Consider the following 16,996-nt stretch of genomic DNA (forward strand, 5'->3'; position numbering starts at 1 on the left):
CGGAAAATAGAGGGTTGGTGTATGATGCATATTTATTTTTAAAGTGAGAGTGAGGAAGACAGAACAAGAAACACCAGAATAGTAGAACTCGTGATCTTTAGATGTAAAAGCGAAGACAGAATGTTTCAAATATCCACACCGCAGGAAGGTGTTTTCAATGAAAAGGGAGAAATTAAGGTGTACAGCAGGGACCAAAAAGACTAAAAGTTTGGACATGAAAAACAAAGTGCTACACATGTGATACGCTAAGAAAGAAATAACAGAATGTATCATATCAGCCAATTTGTTTTTTCTTATTGGCTGTTGAAAAGATCAATTACATGTGACAGCGGGCTTACTGGCAAACCAAAATGACTGTGACTGTGAGCTGATGGACCATTACAGCGTGAAAGGAAGATTCAGTCCTGGAGTGAGGATTCCAGCTGGTTTAAATCTCGGCTAAATTCACAGTCATACTCACACGTGCGCTACATTAAAAAAGTGTTTAGTTCCACTCGATGAATCTCATCCACTGACTCGCTCCAGTTATGTCTCCCCCTCCCCAGTTAGCAGTTTGCTAATTCCTTAGCATCTTGCTGTGAGAGTGAACGCTCAGAAATGAGCGCTGCTCTTAAAAAAAACAGAAAGAAAGAAAGAAAGAAAGAAAGAAAGAAAGAAAGAAAGAAAGAAAGAAAGAAAGAAAGAAAGAAAGAGAGAAAGCATTGCTTTTATTTTTATCATGGCTATCAAATTAGATTTGTTGAGCCATACTGTGCTGACAGAAGAATTACACTCTGGCACTTTAGAAGCAAACGCACTGAAAAGAGATGCAGGCTTGTATTAATAAGAATCATGTAAGTAAGAAGAAGAGATGTGGAAAGTCATTATTGAGGACATAATGAATATATTAATCTTGGAAAATGGTTTTCAATTATAAACTCATCACTTGTGGTTTCTGTGGGTGGTAAGTTTAGTGTTTTTGGTCCAGAATAAAAATAGCTTAAACAGCTACTCCATAGAGCACCAGCACTCATGGTAAGTGGATGACTGTAACTTGGTTTGGTGATCCTGCGATGATGATGATGATGATGATGATGATGATGATGATGATGATGATGATGATGATGATGATGATGGTAAATGGAAAGCCCACAGAATGAGTCTCCTGATTATCTCTTGGCTTTACTTTACACTCATCAGCCACCTTGTTAGGTACAACCTACTAGTACTGGATTAGACTTACTTTTGCTTCCTTAATTCTTTGTGGCATTGATTCAACAAAGGTGTTAGAAACATTCATCAGAGATTTTGCTGCACATTGACATGATAGCATCACACAGTTGCTGCAGATTTGTTGGCTGTGCATCCATGATGTGAATCTCTCTTTTCACCACATGCCAAAGTTGCTCTGGGATCTATGGCTGTCTATGCCATTTGAATACAGTCAGCTCATTGTCTTGTTCAAGAAACCAGTTTGAGATAATTTCAGCTTTGTGAAGGGATGAAAATGGTCAGCAACAAAACTCAGGCAGACTGCAGTGTTTAAATGCTCAGTTGATACTAAGGGCCCCAAAGTGTGGCATGAAAATATCGGTCACGCATATTTTCCCACCATTGGCTCTAAACGTTAATACAATACAAGATAGGACTGTGTTTTTATGCTATTTACAGAAAATTGTGGCCCAACCATGTGAATGTCACAGCAGAAATCGAGACTCATGAGACCAGAAAACGTTTATCAAATCTTCTATTCTCTAAATTTAGTGAGCTCGTGTGAACTGCAGCCTCAGTTTCCCGTTCTTAGCTGGCATGAGCAGAATCTGTGGTGGTCGTCTGCTGCTGTAGCTCATCTGCTTCGAGGTTTGCCACACTGCATGTCCAGAAATGCTGATCTACACAGCGTGGTTGTAACAAGTGGTTATTTGAGTTACTGTTGTCTTCCTATCAGCTTGAAACTATCTGGTCATTCGCTCTAATCAATAACGCACCCAGAGAACTCACACTCACTGATTTTCCCTTATTCAGACCATTCTCTTTAAACTCTAGAGACATCAGTGTGGGAAAATTTTCCCCCACTCTGACGTTTAGCTTGAGTTTGAACAGGATGTCTCAAGACCATGTTGACATGCGTAAATGTCGCTGCCTGTGTTTGGCTAATCGGATATTTTCATTCACGAGCAGTCAAACAGGTGAACCCCACAAAGTGTCTGGTGAGCGCGTTAATGAAGATATGATTATGTAATTATCTAATAATAAGCGTCTTTTGTCATCTTTTAGCATAATAAAGCATAGTACAGCATAACATAGCAAATGTTAATAAATGTAATAGCTGCAAAAATGCATACTTGACTGCAAATAAATGTATAACAAAAATGTATCCTATAAAACTAAAAAAGTTCATTTGTTAACAGTTACCCAACTGATAAATGACTTAGACTCACATATGTTTGTGAATATTATGAAGAACTGTAAGAATCGCAAGGCTTTTATTAGCGTCTCTAGCAGTCTATAAACAGTCAATGGGTACGTTTCTATTAATATCCTTAAAATAAACCTGGTTGTAATGTTATTAGTAGCAAATGATAAATATGTTAAAAATGCTCGTCACATATCAGCTAGCATGTTAAGTGTTGAGTTGTCTGCTCTCTTCATCTGAACAAAAATATCGTTAACTTAAGAAGAATCTACGAACCATAAGTATTGTGGAGATACAGAAATTATTTTATTGCTGCCATATAATCTGCATCATTATAATTGCATTAATAACATTCTTTACAGCATTATTTCATGTAATAATATTTCTCACAGTATTGATACTGCATTACAGTTGTTTATTGAAGATGTCCATTTGAGGATCCTTCCATTATGTTAACTTTTATTACAGGTACAGTCAGAAGTATTTCATACACATTGCATATCTGTGCTTATTTTGAGTTGATGTTCGGTTCATTGAGGGTCTTAAGCTTCACTGGCGTGACTGTCCAGGTGATACATGCTGAGGGAAACTAGAACATAGAAGGATAACTGCAATGCATGCTTACAGTACATACAATACATATAATCTAGGAATGTGTCCGGCCTGAGGCCTCAACTCATTTGGTGTCTTACTATATTTTATTCTACTTGGTAACAGACGATCAGAGTCAATAATTAGCTCCAGAGACCCTGAGGGCTTGAAGTTTATTACCTTGTATGGAAGGTGTTATAGAAAAGAGAAGTTCTATGTCTGCTTATAGCTATTAAAGATGTACGATTAACTGTGACTAATCAGAATCAGAATCAGAATACTTTATTGATCCCTGGGGGAAATTATTTTTTGTTACAGTGCTCCATTTTAAACCAACATTAAGACAAGACAGACAATACGCTAACTAAGAATAGTACAATATATACATATATATACATACATACATACATAAGTCACTTATAAATAAATATTTGGAAAAGAAACATGTGTAGTTGTAGCAGCAAACAGTGTGTTAAGTGGATGCGTTGTACAGGGAGATGGCCACAGGCAGGAATGATTTCCTGTGTCGTTCAGTGGTGCTTTTCGGTAATCTCAGTCTCTCACTGAACGAGCTCCTGTGACTGACCAACATGTTATGGAGTGGGTGGGAGGTGTTATCCAACATTGTCTGGAACCTATTTTAATCTGTCATTGACGCCATGGGGGGGGGGGGGGGCGTGTACCCCACTGCTTTATAAGTATCCAAAACATGTATTTTGGTCAGAAGACATATATTGATGTTTTCTCCGGGCGGACTTTTCTGGGGCCTCCGTGGTTTGTGACACTGCTCTACATTGATTGATTTCGCGACAGCTTTGGTGGAGGATGCGGGCAATTGTAGAGTGCTAATGGGGTTACTTCCACGGTGGTCGAGCAGGATTTAGTGGTCAGACGGGCAGACGTCTCGGGTGATTTCTTGACTACTGTGGGCCCACATAAAAAGGTGAGCACAAACCTCTTAAACCTCTTAAATATAATGTAGAGTCAAAACATTACAATATGTAAAGCTTTTAAAATTTAGTATTATATGAAGGGGTGTATATTACATGTGCGTGTCAGGTCAGGTACACCCACTCTTGCACACAGGATTAACAGAGGGACTTTGAGGAATATGATGAGTGGAAAAGGCATTCCTGCCACTCCACACACGCGCAGTTGCACAACGACACTCCCTCCTGGCTTAACTTGGGGGGGTGTGTATGTTAGATGAGGGCACTGGTTGAGGTGAGACGCACACTCCTCCCTCAGTGCTTTATTGCCTGACAAAAGCTGTGTATGAGTGCATAGCACCAAGACCAAAACAGTCAGAGGGGACACTTCTCCTCCATTAGTTAGTCATTTCAGACTTTGTAGATTAAGGAAATGGTCTTTTTGTACTCAGAGGGCATTTTACTCAACTGTAAGAGGAGAGGAGAGCAGAGTCTAAATGAGCGCTTGGTAAGTTTGTTAAAACTTTGTTGCCAGATTTGTAAAAATCATCATATTGGTTTAAGAAGGTATTATCTGTTATTGTCTTATGGAAGCTTGATAAGATTATCCTGTGTGTTAACTGAAAGAAAAATTGTGTCTCTGTACAGAGCAGATTTTATTCTATTAATCCAAACTCCTACAGCACAGCGCAGAAAGCAGAGGCACTTTTTCATTTGGAGACAGGGTAATGTTCTCTGTTGTAGAAGTGGTCTATCTCGCCTTTTGTATACTTATTCAATAGTTACAATTAGGACCTTCCTGTGAAGTAGACTTTCATGCATGCATTGCTTTGAATAATTACAATATATCAGTTTTAAACTTTGTGAATCTTTTTTTTCCCCTTGGTTCAATTCTCATCTGAGTCTGCTTTTGTCATGAGGTGAAAAAGGAGAAAGAAATCAGGAAGCTGAAGACTGATACCTCCCAAAATATGAATATACCTCCACAGAATATGTATTTATTCATAGAAACTCTTGAAACACAACGTTTTTCTTGTTGCTGGAATTTGTGGCTTGTTTTCTGTATCTCGGGGGAATATTTAAAGCTCTCAGCTGTCTCACACTTACTAGGCGAACCTCTCTGAGAACACCAGTAACAATCTTAAGCATTGCAAAATGTATAATTACACGTTATGTAGAAGCTGTAGTAAATTACATTTTTAGCAGTGTACAGTGTAACTGCATTATGAATAAAATAACTGTCTCTGGCAATCTGGATCAGGGGATGTACCTGAGGGACAGATTAAATTAAGCACAGTACTGGCTGAGGAGGTTTAACTTATTCACGTATGATTAGGAACGTGATGCCATCAATGCTGTTCTCCTTTTTTCAACATCTATTTTCTGTATGACTGTCTCCCGATTTTTATTTTTCTGCCTTATATTGAAACTCACTGGCCTGGCTGTTAGCAGTTGGCTTATTTTTCCTCGCTGTGTTGGAGGTTTTCTGGGTAACTGTCATGTGTGAGACTCGGAGACAGATTCAGAACTCGCACACAGGACACAGAGGGAACAGAGGGACCAGATAGGGACTGAGGAAAGATAGAAGATAGAAGACTGAGGAAAAAGTCCAATAAAGATGGAGACACGACAGATTACACAGGGAGACACAAATAACTAACACGGGTACACAGAGGGAAGACTGGACATGAAAAGGGAACTAAATGAAACTAAACAAGGAACAGAGAATTAACCAAACTAAGAAACAGAAGGAAATTATACTCAGGAAATAAAACATTATCTTAAACCTCATTCCAGAAATACCTAACAATTCAAGACAAGCACAAACTACTTGGTCACAAACCCAGGACCATGACAGTAACAGGATAACAGGATAACTGTTTATAATTTGAAGAGGACAGCTTTGATTTTCAAGGAAAATGTTTAATTCTTATCTGGACTTTTGATTTTTAGGGCACGGTGACTCAAGTTACCCAAAGGTAACTTTAAATTCTTTACATGCATTTGTTGGGTTACACTAGGACAGAGACTAGGGTCAGACCTCGAAAGAAACTTCAGGATTTTGCTCATATTACTAAAACAGCACAAAGCATGGATATTGAAATCTGATAAGTTGATTTTGTGCCGATGCAGCAATGTAAATATCACCCTCTAAAGCTCAGATCTGACATTAAGATGTGATTCCCCAGCATACCTGTGTGCTTAAAGTGCTTTTGGAATGTGTAAAGTCAAGTTTAGTTAAAAAAAAGTTTGCTTGTAATAACAGTATTCATAAAACGTGATTCTCTCTCTTGATACAATAAGTAAAGACTGCAGAGCAAGAGGTGAATACCTTCTAGAAAACAACAAAACTATAACTCACGGTTTGAAAACAAGAAAGACAAAAAAGATCGAGACAGCATGGAGACAGAGCTGAATGGTGCCAGGATCAAGGTGCTCCTGGTATCATGATTCAGTCTGTGTGGGCAGTCAGAGACAAGCGCTGACATCTCGGTACATCTGCTCCACCAGCCGTTTATTACCATTTGTAATATATTATCCATTATTGTGGAAGCCAGCGCGCTGCTGGCTTACAGCTCTTAAAGTGCTTGAGTTGCTAATTGAAGATGAAACAGCTGTCATATTTTTAAATGCAATTCTTTCCCTCTTTCTTCTTCTTTTGTTTTTTTGTCAGACATCTGTCTTTGAATTAGCAGGATAATATTTAAACATAGAAACCCTGATTTTTTTTTTTGAATTCATAGTCATTTGGTATATATTTTCCCCCTTTTTCAACACCAAATGAACATACATTTAAAATGATTTTAACTAACCAAAAATACACATATATATCTAGATCGAGGGGTAACTGTGGTGTAGAAGACAAATTGCTGGGATTAAGTAGCGCACAGCTGTTGGTGCAAATGTTTCTTCATTGTCACTGTCCTTTTTGGAAATAATAATACAAAAAGGAAACGTTCTCCCATTTTATGTGCATGTTAGCCCTTCTTCCTGCCTTAACCCTCTCTGCCCCTCTCAGATCATCTCAGACCTGGAGTCATGGAATGAGGAACTGTCACAGCAGATGAGCGACTTTGACACGGAGGATCTCACACTGGCTGAGCAGAGGCTGCAGCATCATGCGGACAAAGCTCTTACCATGAACAACCTCACCTTTGATGTCATCCACCAGGGACAAGAGCTGCTGCAGTATGTCACGGAGGTCCAGGCGTCTGGTGAGTTAGGGAATATAAATACATTTAAACCTTGAGTATTTATTCAAGGGGGCGACCCAGTGCCAGTCGTTAGGGGAAATTCTGCACGGGCTAAAATACCCTCGGGAGCTCAGTCCCTTATTTGACTTCTGGTAGGCCAAACCTTTGCTACTGTCATTTCCCAGCTCATTCCTCTACTCGTGCCTTCCATGAATAATTTGTAGAGTGTAAAAATAGGAAGCCATCCAGCTGTGGCTGCTGCTGTTGTATGGATGCTGGGAAATATAGTGATGTATAGTATAACCATCCTGATTATGTTAGAAAACCTTTTTCAGTGTTGGTAACACAACAGAATGTCCACTTTCTGCAGGTGTGGAGCTGTTATGCGACCGAGACGTGGACATGGCCACACGGGTTCAGGACCTGCTGGAGTTTCTCCACGAGAAGCAGCAGGAGTTGGATCTCGCCGCAGAACAGCACAGGAGACACTTGGAGCAGTGTGTCCAGTTAAGGCATCTGCAGGCTGAAGTCAAACAGGTATGTATGTGACTCAGGGGAGACAAAGATGCAACACTAAAGCAGCGATTAAGGTTTGACTTGGGTTTCAAAAGCTCTCTAAAAGCTAGAAAAAGAACAATGACTGCTTACAAAGCCTGAAACTGTTTTCTGACATCTGGTAACTCATAATATATTTATATATTATGAACTGCATATATGTGTCCCATACATATAGTCACACATGAATATTCACATGAATCTTCTTTTTTCCTGTAGTCACGCTGCTGAATGGAAATCCGTTCTGGCAGTTCAGTGCTAACATACTGAGAATCTGCAGCAGAGAGTGATAGTGCGGCCTTTTAGCACATACTATGTTGTGTCTGTACATGACCATGGGTAGATGACTCATCCTGTGTCAACAATTTCTCTCTGTCTCTCTCACTCGTTCTTAACTGTATTCATTCTGCTTCTCCCAAAAATATTCAGTAATGAGCAAATTTAGTTTGCAGTGCAATAATTGATCCATCATTCAATTTTCATCAGAATACTAAATATGAATTTCTTTGACTCCACTTTGATCTGTCCAGGTGCATGGCATCATGCATTATGACGGATAGAGATTTTCTCACAAGAGTGCTGTGAAAAATGAAGTACACTTTTACTGCTTCCTTAGGAATTAAAAGTGCAAGTGGGAGCCAGTTGCTGCTAATCAAATGCACTTGATTAACTGTTATCAGCAAGTGTGAGCACCTCTATAAAAGCAGACGTTTTGGCAGTTTGCTGGTTTTCAGCATTCAGGTCTTATCTTAGACTATAAAAGGCTCAGTGAGCATGTTAAAGTTCATAACAGTACAATTAGAAAAATACTGAACAAGTATGGCTTGTTTGGAAGAGTTGCGAGGAGAAAGCCTCCTCTCTTTGAAAACAAAATAGCAGCACAGCTTAGATTTGCTAAGTTATATCTGAACAAACCGCAAACTTCTGAAATAATGTCCTTTTGACAGACAAGACCAAAGTGGAGCTGTTTGCCACATTTGGTGAAAACCACCGAGTAAAAACACCTCCTAACTACTATCATGCGCGATGGTAGAGGGGTAATTATTTGGGCTTGTTATGAATCTGAATGCTTTTGTCAGCTATGAACTCCTCTGTACACCAAAGGATTCAAATGTGACGTCATGTCTCAGCTACATCTCAAGATGCAACAATAATCCCGAGCACACCAGCAAATCTGCAACAGAATGGTTGAAAAAGAGCTGAATCCTGTGCTGTAACGACACAGTCAGAGCCCAGACCTCAGCGCTGTAATGACTGTAAGACTTTAAGAGAGCTGTGCTAAAATGAATGCCAACAAACCTCAATGAACTTAAACAAGATTGTAAAGAAGAATGAACCAAAATCCCTCCATAATGATCTGTTTTAATGACGTTTTTCTCATCACTGTATATTACCCACAAATGTCTTTCAATGTAGCTAGAAAAGTAGCAACTTTGAAATTTGGTGTAGTGTCCACTAATTTATTGTACATTTAATGCACAGAGCATTAAGAAAAATCTATTCCTATTTGTTCAAATACTTGAATAAACAGCAATGTTACAAAGAAACACAAGAAAAACCAATAATCCAGACAAAAACAGATGTGGTTTCTTTCCTATTGTTTTGCATGTCATCTAGTTATTCCCTAACAGTATCTATTCAGTAGTGGAACACAATTACAGCAAGACAATCATGTGGAGCAATCTTTCCTGCTGCTATCTGAAACCCAAACATCAACAAACACGGAGGCAATTTTCACAACAAGGACTCTTATTGTGGTGATGCAGCCAAACAACAACAGTCTTAGGCTTGAACTTGAACTAAAACTAATGAAAAAAAATTTGGTTGCTGGAAAAGAAAATGATATTGATACTCGAGGAGGGCCGCGTCAAAACATTTCAAACGCACTGCCGTCACAATGATACGACAGCTGACAGAATGATGATAGCGTGTTAGCATGGAGTTAGTTTTCATTCAGTTACTGAATGCAGTTGCTCATCATTCATAGAGAAAGGTTGCTGCAGGTGTGGCTCTTTTACAGAGCGTGATAATTGTTTATTCAGCTCAGAAAATCTGAATTGGGATGGAGATCGTCAGTGTGGTTAGTGCGTATTATTTCAGGAATTCGGTGTAAAATACACTTCAACAGCTTTTGCCATCCACTCTCTTACACGGGGGAGCTTAGCTATTACACAACCTGCTCTGAATCCTCTAACTGCACCCTTTTACAGTAAAGCCGGGAACAACAGTAATCTTGTAATTGTAGCTTGTGTGTTTATGCTGCTGAACTATCTCTAAATATTGCTGTGCTAAATTTACCAGTGTAAGTTTGTGTGTTTGTTTTTTTAACCCAAACCCAGAAGTAGTTTCTTATTAGGTCTGCTGGAGGCCTTATAATAGAAAAGCGGGAGCTCAAACGAAATAAAAGGATTGTAAATAGATAAAGCTGTGTTTTTATGCCATGGTTTGATAAAATATTGAGCTATATTATAAAAGGGTTTAGTGTTCATTCACACATCTGTGTTAAGCCACATGTCCCCACAGCTCCTCTGAGATTAAAAAGCTAACCTCATACCTGCCCCGCCCCAGGTCGTTGCAAGTGCAATGGAAACACTGACCCTGTTAAAACTTCTCAAAAACAGGTGTCAGTGTTGTGTAGCGTCATTCATTTTCTGGCCAGGCTTCATATGCAGTTCTGCTACCACCCACTCAGCAGGCGTGCATGCTGAGTCAGAGAGAGTGAGCGAGGTGTCTTCGAGAGACTAACCTTTGGCTAGAATTAGGCCAGTGAAAAACAAAAGCAAATGTGATTTTTGGGCGCTGCAGGCAGCGTGTATGCAAGGCGGGGTAGAGAAGGTGGTTTGGGAAATGTGCGCAGGGTATAATTTCAAGATCAAAAAGTTGGAAATGAGCATTTCTGTCACAGAGTACCGACAGTAAAATATAGCAGAATAGAGAAGTAGCTAAAAAATAAACGACCAGTCCACTTTTTTTTGTTTTTCAGTTGTTTTTAAAATGTCATAATAAATTTAATCCCACTCTTTTCGAAGATAAATTTCGAAGCTTTCTGTTGTGCTGTAGGTGCTGGGTTGGATCCGTAATGGTGAGTCGATGCTGAACGCAGGTCTGATCACAGCCAGTTCCTTACAAGAGGCCGAACAGCTGCAAAAGGAGCACGAACAATTTCAACATGCAATAGAGGTACAAGAAACTCAGCTGCCTCATTTTTTTGCTTCTGTGTTTTTTGTAAAAACTTAATTCCCCGCCCTTCCCCCTTTCACCAGGTTTACCTTGATTCATTTTTAAAGGTCTAGTTGCCTTTTCCATCCTCGCTTCTGCTCCCGTGTCGCTTTCTTGCCCTTCATCTTCCAACCTTTTGCTTTTCTAAAACTCTTTTTAAGGCTGATATCGCTGCACACGGCCTCTCCGTCTGATCACAAGTCAGCCATGAAATGGAATTATGAATAACCGGCATCTATACCCCTCTCTTTCTTCTCTCGCTGCTTTTACCTTTCCCCCTTATTTTCCTTCTCCTCTTTACCCCTGATTATTCGGGGTGCATTGGTTCATTTTAATGCAGGCCTGTGCCTGACCTACTTCTACGACGCTGACATACATGCAACAATTCACACATAGAAGAACATTGTTTTTTATTGTTGTGTAAGTCAGAGTGGAATTTTAACACATGCTGCACACCCCTGATTCCCACCCCAGCACTAGTGAAGGGAAAAAAGTAATATCTTTCTTAATTGTACACAGCAGATGCTTCGGACTTAAGACTTATCCCACAAAAATATTATCAAAGCTAGCAAGATATCGTTAATTTTTTTCTTTTGTTTATCCTCGACTGCCCCGAGTCCAGCAGGAAGCAAAAGCCTTACTCTCGGGCTATGCACTTTAACTCAAACATCACCAGATACTGTTTTTTTTTTTTTTTGTTACCCTCGATCTCATTTCCTCTCCGAAATGCTCACTCTAGGACAACCTTTATGGCACAGCTATAATCAGACACAGCTTTTGTTTATATTGCCTTTACTTTGTTGCTTCCCAGTTCACAGATCTCTACCAAAGTGCCCCGTGGGGCCAAGAGGAAGCTGAGGTCGAATTTTCAAAGCAATCGTTGTGATATACAGATTCATGTACCACCTGAAATTCATTGTTTTTCATATCACCCTTCCCCTGCGTGCAGAAAACCCATCAGAGCGCGCTGCAGGTACAGCAGAAAGCTGAGGCTCTACTCCAGGCAAACCACTATGACATGGATATGATCAGAGACTGTGCAGAAAAGGTATTGTTGCTTTGTGTTGTCTCTGAGGGAAAATAGTGCGGGCAGTGCAGTGGCTGGTAAACTGATTTATTTTGTTTGACTTGAAGGTGGCAGACCACTGGCAGCAGCTGATGCTAAAGATGGAGGACAGACTTAAGCTGGTTAATGCTTCTGTGGCTTTCTACAAGACCTCTGAACAGGTATTATTGTTTGTGCACGTGAATGCATATGAGTGTGGGAGTGGGTGCCACCAAAGTAATATCTGATCTTAGTGTATGAGTAATTTTAGTATAAATTTAAGTTTAAAAACATTCTCTTTCCCTGGTAAGCATCAGTCCCCAAAGTTAGTGCCTGCAGACTTACATTCGGATAAGAAAATTGCTTCCAGCAGCCCGAATTTGCACAGGTTGCATGAAAGTGTAGACCAGGAGTGGATTACTGAAGAGCAGTTTTTTTTTACAAACTGCACTGTGTCATCTGTGTCGTAGGTGTGCAGTGTGCTAGAAAGCCTCGAGCAGGAGTATAAGAGAGAAGAAGACTGGTGCGGTGGTGCTGATAAACTGGGCCCTAACAGTGAATCAGACCATGTCACTCCCATGGTCAGCAAACATCTGGAGCAGAAAGAGGCCTTCCTCAAGGTGAGAACGATGATTTTATTGCAAATACGAAAATAAACGTCAGCATTTTAGGGGGGTTAATGTGGCCTGGACTGATCCAGAATGGCATTCCTGCACAGTAATTAAATCTGACAGGCAGTTTAATGCAAAATAAGATCAAGTGAGTTCATTATTAATGTGCTGCCGCTTGTTGTTGCTAACAGCTGCTACTGCTGAGAAAGTAATGTTAGCCTTGATCCCATCTGCACAGTCTACACACATTTTATTTACTTTTTGTCCTCGTCAAGCGTACGCAAGCGTCAGTAAATGTTGGGCTCTTGGTATTTCAGCATCTAGCTATCAAGCCATCCATTTTTTTGCCACTTATGTGGGGCAGGGTTACAGAGGCAGCACCCCAAGCAGAGAAGCCCAGACTTCCCTCTTCCCAGCCAACTCCTCCAGCTCATCTGGTGGAACGAAGCATTCAAAAGGCAGACAAAAGACGTAACCCAGGACACCCACTCTAGCTACCGTGACAAAAAAGGAGCGAGAGTATTAGCAGTTACATTTTGAAGTAGCACATGTTAGTTAAAGGTAGTGTTTCCATGTTTGCAGGGAGAAAAAAAGAGCTAATGTGTGAGAAGTTCACTCAGAGATAGAGAAAGATGTACAAAAGAAAGATGAGAGACTGTTTTCAAAGGTAAAGACTGCTCAACAAGTGATGTTTGATAAATATAAATACATTTGGTAGCAAAAGGAAAAGTCCAACGTTGTACTGTCTAGGGCTTGTGAAACAGGCATGCTCGCCGCTGCGCTTCTACCCTGGATCTTAGGGTTCCAATTCCCATTGCAACCTCTGATTATAAGGATATGAATGTGTTGACCCGCTGAGTAACATTCGGGTTCTTTCTGCACAATTACAGGCTTGTACGCTAGCCAGACGCAACGCTGATGTTTTCTTGAAGTACCTGCACAGAAACAGCGTCAACATGCCTGGCATGCTGTCCCACGTCAAAGCTCCAGAGACTCAGGTTAAGAGTAAGTAAACACCTCAGAGATAACTGTCATCCTTTCTGGATCTCATTATTACAGTTTACAGGAATCATTACAAATGTTTTTTACACAGTTGGTATAAACCTAAGCCCCTTTCAGACATGCACTCATTGCCGTTAACTCGATGGCATCTTAACATCTCTTCATGTCTGATTGGAAAGTTCCCCAGAGCTTTTAAATAAAAGTCAGGGCAGTGGTCCTTCATATGTCACTTTCAAAAGAAAACAAGTCTGAATGCATGCAGTCACAGTGATAGATGTGTTCACTGAAAGTTACAGCTGCACAATTCTCTCATCTAGGTTTATTGAAGCAGTAAACACATTTACATAATAGCATTTTGTCTCAACAACACTGCTGCTAATTTGCAATAAGATAAAAGACTGTGATGGACTTTTGCTATTCCCAGTCTGGGGGAGATCGCCCACTTCCTGAGTATTTGTGGGAGGGTTATAGCAATTTCTCACCTCTCTTTGATTACTGCACGTATACAGTGTTACACTAAACTAGAGTTTATGCTGACAGTGGCATAAATCCATCAGTGCTTTTGCATGTAAGGCTAATAACAAATGTACGAACATAAACATTAATATTAACAGATGTGTGAACTATTCCATGATTAAAAGGGCTTTTTTTTTTTAACTTTCCTTGCACCATTTTAATAATTCTGCGAAGTTTTGATTTCATGCGTTCAATTTTTTTTTCCTGCGTTTGTTTGCGTGTTAAGCAGAAATTCGTAACCGACTCGAATAAACAAAGTGCTTGTGTCGATTCATCAGATATCTTGAATGAGCTGCTGCAGAGAGAAAACAGAGTGCTTCACTTCTGGACCATGAGGAAGCGGAGACTGGACCAGTGCCAGCAATATGTAGTGTTTGAACGCAGCGCCAAACAGGTGTGTGCTTGTTTATATGTGCAGTGGGAATAAGCACAATCTGATCATGAGGCTCAGCAGATAACTGCATTGTGGTGTTTGATTTACTGCAGACTGAGAAGTAGAAATAAGCCTCGTGTTTGGAGTGGGAGTATATCAGCATATTCGTTTTGTTGGCGAGCAGCTGCAACTTCCATCTTGTTTTGTCTCTCTTTTTGAATTAAACAATGAGTTAGTGTTTCTTTATAATGGCACATTCAACTGGAAGTGCTGCAAACAGGCAGTGATATGTATAAATGTCTTAAGGATGGCTACCATTATGCGGCACAGGACATATAAAGGTTAGAGTTACTGGAAAGCATTTCCAAAGCATCTCTTCAACTCTTTTCCCCCCCCCTACATGTCAACCTGACCTTGGGAAGCTTTTCTGTGAAGAATAAGAGAACTGAGCTAGACCACAGTTCCAAAGAACACTCAATATTTCCCATTCAAACATGTCTCACTTTGAGAAAAGTTTGGTTAATATTGTTTGCAGTAGCAGGCGGGATGCCCTTACACTCTACAAACTGAGCTCATAACTGGAATGCTTTATTTAAACATGGCATGAGAGAGCCAAAGCAAGTTTGAATCTGCACTCTATTTTCCTGTACTAGGGTGCCTTAGGTTGTTTAATATAAGCCACTTGGCTCCCTCTTGTGGTGTTCGGGTGTATGCACGGACCAATTCTCTTAGCCAATAAAGCCAGATGACATCGAGCGTGTTTCTAGGACATGGCTATTCTAGGCTGGTCCAGGTTTTATCCCCAGGGCCCAGGGCTTGTTTCTGGTCTCACAGTTTGACTGGACCAGTTCTGCCATCACTGGTTGGGAGGTAGACCCAGTTTTAAAGTACGCAAACACTAATAAGGATAGAAATTAAATATTTTAAGTGAATGCTAGAAATTTAGGAACTAACTAATTATTTTAATACGTGTTAAATGATTGGATCTGGAGGGAAACCAAAAAACATAAAATGATGCATAATATTTCCATGTCTTGTTATTTTCACAAGGTCATACTGATGTCAACTTTCCTCATCCAGAAGTCCCATGAATGTGATCGTAGGGAATTATAAAGGGAGTCTTAGAGGCAATCTGTATGGCAGAAAATACTACTGAGAGACCACAATCAGTTTAAACACAAGAATTATTGTTAGTTTAAATATACATATACGTACTACATAATACACTAAGGGTTTATTTTTTATATTTTTTTGTAGTTTTAAGTGCATTAGGTCCTCAGATTTGGGTAGTCTGTGTTAAACTAAAATCCCTTCACTGTATACATACTCATTTGTGATTGGCTGTTTCCTCAGGCCCTGGAGTGGATCCATGACACTGGGGAGTTTTACCTGTCCACTCACACATCCACCGGGTCGAGCATTCACCACACACAGGAGCTACTGAAGGAACATGAAGATTTCCAGATCACAGCAAAGGTATGTGTGTGTACATTTATGTCTGTTTATTTATCCATAAAAGAAGGAGGACGAGCCTGTTTGCAGTTTTTTTCCTACCTGCTACTTACTGGTTGCGTTGCGTGTATATTTGCACAGTTTCACCCTCTGCTGTGAGGCCCTTTCCCAGGGCGGCATATTGTCCTGTTTCCTCTTTACTGTGTCGCTGTTATTATGTTAGGGAGCAGTCTATTGTGTCCATCAGGCAACACACTGTTTCCTAACACTCTCTTTCTTTTTCTCTGCCATCTACCTTTCCTCTGTATGGCCATCCCTCTCCACTCTGTGCCCCCTCCCTCTCTATTGACAGCAAACCAAAGAGCGGGTAAAGCTGTTGATCCAGCTGGCGGATGGGTTTTGTGACAAGGGCCACGCCCATGCCTCGGAAATAAAGAAATGGGTGTCCTCGGTGGACAAGCGCTACAGGGACTTCTCTCTCCGCATGGACAAATACCGAACCTGCCTGGAATCAGCGCTTGGCATTTCTTCCGACTCAAACAAAGCCGTGAGTGCCCATCGCTGATAACACCATATCTGATCTTTCAAGCAGCTTTAAAAATGAAATTGCACGCATATATGTGTATTTGCGAGATATAACTATGCATTATGACCGTTTGCTTCGACTTTCAGCTTTTCAAAAATCATTTTGTGCTTGATGGGATTAACATTGATATAGCCCAAATAAACTACACCTGGGCTGAATCCTGTTTGTTTAACTGCTGATAAATCACCCACTGGTGTGTGGAACTGCTGAGTGACTGATGTGGCCTGTTGTGCACCACATAATAGCCCTTGGCTCCTGTGTTCTCAGAGTAAAGAGTTGCAACTGGACATCATTCCAGCCAGTGCTCCAGGGTCAGAGGTCAAGTTGCGGGACGCTGCCCATGAACTCAATGAGGAGAAGAGGAAATCAGCACGAAGGAAAGAGTAAGGGCAGCAGACGGGTTGATTTTCCGCTTATTTCCCGGGCCATAGGTTTCAGGCACATCATTTCCAGCTAACATATAAAAACATTTTCATTTTTTTCAGTGCTGTTGACAATATCTAGCTTGAGGTTAGCTTTCATTTTATA

The 16,996-nt window shown here is 40.4% G+C and overlaps 1 protein-coding gene across 6 annotated transcripts in view; it reads left to right on the forward strand.

Annotated features, from left to right (window-relative positions):
* Positions 1-16,996, forward strand: part of triob (trio Rho guanine nucleotide exchange factor b) — a 113,032-nt gene that overhangs the window by 61,737 nt on the left and 34,299 nt on the right. For all 6 annotated transcript variants that reach the window (XM_082551193.1, XM_082551192.1, XM_082551188.1 and 3 more), the window contains 11 exons: positions 6,935-7,130; positions 7,480-7,646; positions 10,725-10,844; positions 11,833-11,931; positions 12,018-12,110; positions 12,399-12,548; positions 13,430-13,544; positions 14,336-14,451; positions 15,784-15,906; positions 16,235-16,429; positions 16,736-16,851. In XM_082551193.1, coding sequence (XP_082407319.1) covers positions 6,935-7,130; positions 7,480-7,646; positions 10,725-10,844; positions 11,833-11,931; positions 12,018-12,110; positions 12,399-12,548; positions 13,430-13,544; positions 14,336-14,451; positions 15,784-15,906; positions 16,235-16,429; positions 16,736-16,851 — 1,490 coding nt within the window. The remainder of the gene's footprint in view (positions 1-6,934; positions 7,131-7,479; positions 7,647-10,724; positions 10,845-11,832; positions 11,932-12,017; positions 12,111-12,398; positions 12,549-13,429; positions 13,545-14,335; positions 14,452-15,783; positions 15,907-16,234; positions 16,430-16,735; positions 16,852-16,996) is intronic.

Source organism: Aulonocara stuartgranti (genome assembly GCF_965226115.1).
Source record: "Aulonocara stuartgranti genome assembly, chromosome: 11".
NCBI classification, from domain to species: domain Eukaryota; kingdom Metazoa; phylum Chordata; class Actinopteri; order Cichliformes; family Cichlidae; genus Aulonocara; species Aulonocara stuartgranti.